At 37.7% G+C, this 5,063-nt stretch overlaps 1 protein-coding gene across 1 annotated transcript; it reads right to left on the bottom strand.

The window, feature by feature from the left end:
- Nucleotides 1–2,838: 2,838 nt before the first annotated feature.
- LOC133299620 (uncharacterized) lies at nt 2,839–4,641 on the bottom strand. Its single transcript, XM_061499102.1, has one exon. The coding sequence runs from the start codon at nt 4,639–4,641 to the stop codon at nt 2,839–2,841; it is 1,803 nt and encodes a 600-aa protein (XP_061355086.1).
- Nucleotides 4,642–5,063: the final 422 nt, after the last annotated feature.

The following is a 5,063-nucleotide window of genomic DNA, read 5'->3' as shown; positions in this document are numbered from 1 at the left end:
TGTATATAGAGGAATTCAAGCATGCACTCTGAATTGTGAGACATAGAGCCTATACAGAAATTTTTTTTGTTCAAAGAGCACTTCACTGTATGAGTAACTCTAGAACTTGCCCTGTTTCTAACTTGAAATAGTTCATGGTTTGTAAAGTAGAGTTCATTGAGGCATTTTTCTTTTGAACCAAATTTTCCTATTGCATGGAAGCCTTAAGCCTAAACTTGTTGTGATAAAACTAAGGGCCCTGCACTTATTCCAGATCCTAAGTTTTCAGATTATGTGTTCAGATAAGGGGTAAAGGATGAAAGCTCTGTTGGAGAAAGGTGTTTCTGCAATGAATAAAAATATTAAGTGTTAAGTGTTGGAAATTTGGAGAAAAAGAAGAATGAAAAGGAAAAAGGAAGTAAAGGCACAAAGTGCTTGGTTTGGAAAAGGAAAAGAAAAAGGAAATGAGGAAAAATGGAAATCAAAACAACACAAAGTGTTGAAAGTTGGAAGAAAAGGAGGAAGGAAGTTCAAGAAAAAGAAAAGTTGTAGAAAAGGTGGTGAAAAGAGTAAATGAAAAGGAAGAAGAGAATGAGAAGGATTAAGGAGTACATAGATAAATTCAATAGTGATCCTCCTCTTATCTGAATCTGATTCATCTATCTAACCTTCTGCAACATCAAATCCTACCTTCAGCCAACTACGTGCCAAGCCATTTTCCTTCTCCTATACAGAATCTTATCCCTAGTTAAGTCATACCACCAAAGCCTCTTTTGTTCTGCTTATGAATCACTGTCACTATGGAAAGTGAGAAGATGGGCAAGCTTATAGTAGTTTGAGTGCAATGGAGATTGAGTGATGACTACACCCTTAGACACTAGAGTGCAAAAGAGTTTATTCTCACAATTTTTGAGAAGTTCCGAGTGAGGGGGTGTTTTGTGTTGAAGGTCTCTGCATTTCATCTTACTGATCTGTTGAAAGTCATGTGCTGAGGTTAAGCAAGTCATAGTAAAAGATAGATTGCTGGGTTGTTAGATTGTATCTTGGAAAGTTGATCTGTCATATTTCAATCCAACCTCATAAATTTCATGTGTAAAGAATCTCAAGTCTTTCTCTGTCTTTAAAGTTATTGCTGAGGACAGCAATATTCAAATCTGGGAATTGTGATGAACCCTTAGTTCATCATGGTTTTTAGCAGGAATTAGGATCAAATTGTGTGATTAAATGATGAAAAACAAGGTTAATGTCCTAAGATGTCCTCAATTACAAGTTCAAGAGCTTTATTGGAAATTTGTATGATTCTTGTAGGAAAAGCAAGCTTGAAAGGAAACTGGAGAAGGAAGAAGATTCTGGAGCTCAAGAGGAGAAAAATTGCCTAAGTGTTGAGCGCTAAAACGTCCACACTGAGCGTTTTAGCACCCTGCTACAGGAAGAGGCCAAAACTTGCTGGTGATGAGCGCTAAAACGCCCACACAGAGCGTTTTAGCGCGCTGCTGCACTTAGAAGATGGAAAATTGCTGGTCTTGGGCGCTAAAACGGCGTGCAATAAGCGTTTTAGCGCCCTGAAGTGGAAAAAGGACTCTGGTCTCCACCGCTAAAACGTCCAAATCAAGAGTTTTAGCGTTGGAGTGAGTTAAAGTCAGTTGAGCATCCACCAAGTTTGGACGCTAAAACGGTCATTCTTTAACGTTTTAGCGTTTTTGTCAGTTAAAAGCAGTTGAGCATACGTAAAGCATGGACGCTAAAACGGTCACTTATGGACGTTTTAGCGCCCACATCAATTTTCTGTTTTTAATTGTAACACTATAAAAGGCAAAGCCTTCACACTTAGTAGAAGATCTGGAATTTTCCCTCTCTCTCTTAAACTTTAGTCTGACTTCTCTCTAAATTCTCTTAGTGTTTTAGTTTTTTTATTAGGATTTCTTTGTAATAGTTTGGAGATTGAAGGCTTTCAACATGGAAATGAAGTTTGATTCTTCTTCTCTTGTCCATTCCTTAGTCATGTCTGAGTAGAGTCTTTGTAGTCTGAATGCAATAGAACTCCATGATAATATTATGTTGATCTGATTAATATGATGAAGTATTTTTCATGTGTTGATTTGAGATTTTCTGATTTAATTATTTCTATCAAGGAAGTAGTGTAGAACAGGGATGTTTATATGACTTCTGTATCTGATAATCTCAACATCAGAATTCTAGTACTCAAGGGATTGATTCTAGAGTTCTGATGTAATCTTAAGACTTTAGTATTTCATGCATGTACTAAGAAAGAGATCACCAAGGGATTGGGGTTTCTGATTAATGTATCTATCAGGGTAGTAAGGGATTACATCTTGATGATAAGTAAAAGGTTGATTAACATCACATGGAAAAGAATTCATCATATGATCAGTTTTTACATGGGTTATTATGGAGGAAAGTTGTTTTCTGACTACTTGTTGTTTTATTAATTCTTAATCCATATTTAATTTGTGTCAAATTACTTACAATCAATTTTCTGGTGACAATTTATTCATGACTTTTTCAAATTCTTATCGGATTCAAATTAATTTTCTATGGTTTATTGGTGCTTGAACACAATTCCTCGTGAGAACGATCTTTCCTCATCATTTTATTACTTGTACGACTAGTGCACTTGCAAAATGTCCAACAAAGGTCTACCCAAAAGAAGGGGCATTTCATTTTCAACTTCCATATCAAGCACAACAAAATCAGCAGGGAAAATGAACTTGTCAACTTTCACAAGAACATCTTCGATAATACCACTGGGCTTCCTTAGGGACCTATCAGCAAGCTGAAGAGAAATCAAAGTAGGCTTCAATTCAGTAATCCCTAAGGCTTTACAGACAGATAAAGGCATCAAATTAATGCTTGCCCCAAATCACATAAGGCCTTGCCAACCTTTGTTTCACCAATTTCAATTTCAATGTTAAAGCTTCCAGGATCACGAAGCTTAGGAGGGAACTTTCTAGTAATGATGGCACTGTACTCTTCAGTAAGTGCAACTGTCTGACATTCTTGCAGCTTGTGCTTTCTGGAGAGAAGGTCCTTCATGAACTTTGCATAATTTGGCATACTAGCCAATGCTTCAGCAAATGGAATGTTCACATGCAACTTCTTAAAAATGTCAAGAAACCTGTCATAGCTTTTTGCTTTCAGCTCTGGCTTCAACCTTCCAGGGTAAGGTGCCATTTTCATAAGATATTCCTCATTAAGCTCAAACTTCTCTTTTGAAACAACAGGTTGGTCTTTCTGTTTACCAGCAACAACAGGCTTCACTACTTTTGGAGAACTCTCAGCTTCTTTTTCAAATTTCTCTACCTCTTCAACTTTCTCATCCTCCTCCTTCATCATAATAGGCTTTGGGGGAGATGCCACCACTTTACCACTTCTGGTGGTGATAGCCATACAACCTTCCTTAGGATCAGTGATAGTATTTCCAGGAAATGTACCTGGTGCTCTGTCAGACAATTGTTGGGCAAGCTGACCAATCTGATTTTCCAGGTTCTTAATTGAAGCTTTGGTATTCCTGGCATCAGCTCTACTCTCCTCGATGAAAGCATTGGTACTTCTTTGATTAGCTCTACTCTCTTCCATGAAAGCATTAGTACTTTGTGCCAAAAATCCAACTAACCGCTCCAAATCAGAAGGCTCTCTTCGTGGAATAGGTGGTGGCTTCAAATAATTATCAGATTTCATATCTAAACCAGTGCCTTGATAACTCCTTCTTTGGTAATTTTGCTGGTTAGGACGCTGATCATACCAAACACCATTTACTTGCAGTTGTTGAGAAGAATCTGAAGACATCAGTGTTGGACAAGCATTAGTATCATGATTCTCATGGCAGTATTCACATTCAACATTAACATCATTGGCTTGAACTTTAGAAAGCTGCATCCTCTCAAATTTGGTATTGAAATTAGTCATCTGCTGAGACAATAATTTTTGCTCAGCCAAGACTGCATCATGATCACTTAATGGCACCACTCCTCTATTTCCCAGCCTTGAGGTTGTCTCATTCTCATTCTTAGCCAATTTGTCAATCAGCTTATATGACTCAGATGCTAGTTTGTCTCCCAAAGAACCTCCTGCTGCAGTATTCACAACCAATTTGGTTTCAGGCAGACACCCATTGAAGAAAATCCGCACCTGATCGCCTTGAGATAGGTTATAATGAGGAACCTTTCTCATGAGAGCCTTAAATCTATTCCAAGAAGCACAAATGGTCTCTCCCAGATGTTGTTTAAATGATGTGATATCATTCACCATGTTATTGTATTTTTCCATGGGAAAGAATTCTGCAAAGAATTTCTCAGACAAATTTTCCCAAGTAAGAATGCTTTCAGCAGGTTGTCTTTCCATCCAATCAAGAGCTTTTCCCTTAACAGCAAAAGGAAAAAGTCTCAACCGTATGGCATCATCTGAAACATGTGGAGGCTTTGTGGAATCACAGATTCTTAAAAATCTATCAACAAATCTATGCGGATCTTCATCATCCTCTCCTCCATATTTTTCTCTTTCAGCGAGCTGAATAATATTGGACTTGAGCTCCCATTGATTGTTCCCAAGGTCAGGTGGAACAATGCCAGCATTTGGCCTGTTAAAAACAGGTGTGAGGATAGTATTCATGCGTGGATCTGCATTCTGATTAGGAGCAGCCATCTCTGGTATCTCGAATGGTACGGCTGTATTGTCAATTGATGAAGTACCGGTTGCCTGTGCTCTCTATCTCTCCCTCTGAGCAATTCGTGCACTTCTCCTTAGAAAAACGCTGCCTTGCATACAACTCAGAAAAAGAATTAGTAGCACAGTAACAAAAACAAAAATTAAAAATCAAAATCAAAATATTCACAATTTTCAATCTTAAAAATCAAGATTAATTGATATTAAAATGCCACTCCCCGGCAACGGCGCCAAAAACTTGACGTTATTCGGCAAGTGTACCGATCGCGCAAGTAATATAGTAATACGGAAAGATCGAACCCACAAGGAGTGTAACTAATATCAGAAAAAAATCTATCCTTTTAAAATGAAAAGATTCAAGACGTTTTGACACGAATGTCAGGATTTGTGTAGAAATTGAA

The sequence above is a fragment of the Gastrolobium bilobum genome, unplaced genomic scaffold (genome assembly GCF_033153095.1).
Source record: "Gastrolobium bilobum isolate Gb01-03AN ecotype WA unplaced genomic scaffold, APGP_CSIRO_Gbil_v1 utg18749, whole genome shotgun sequence".
Lineage (NCBI taxonomy): Eukaryota > Viridiplantae > Streptophyta > Magnoliopsida > Fabales > Fabaceae > Gastrolobium > Gastrolobium bilobum.
Note: the sequence above shows the minus strand (reverse complement) of the source record. Positions and strands in the feature narration are given on the sequence as shown.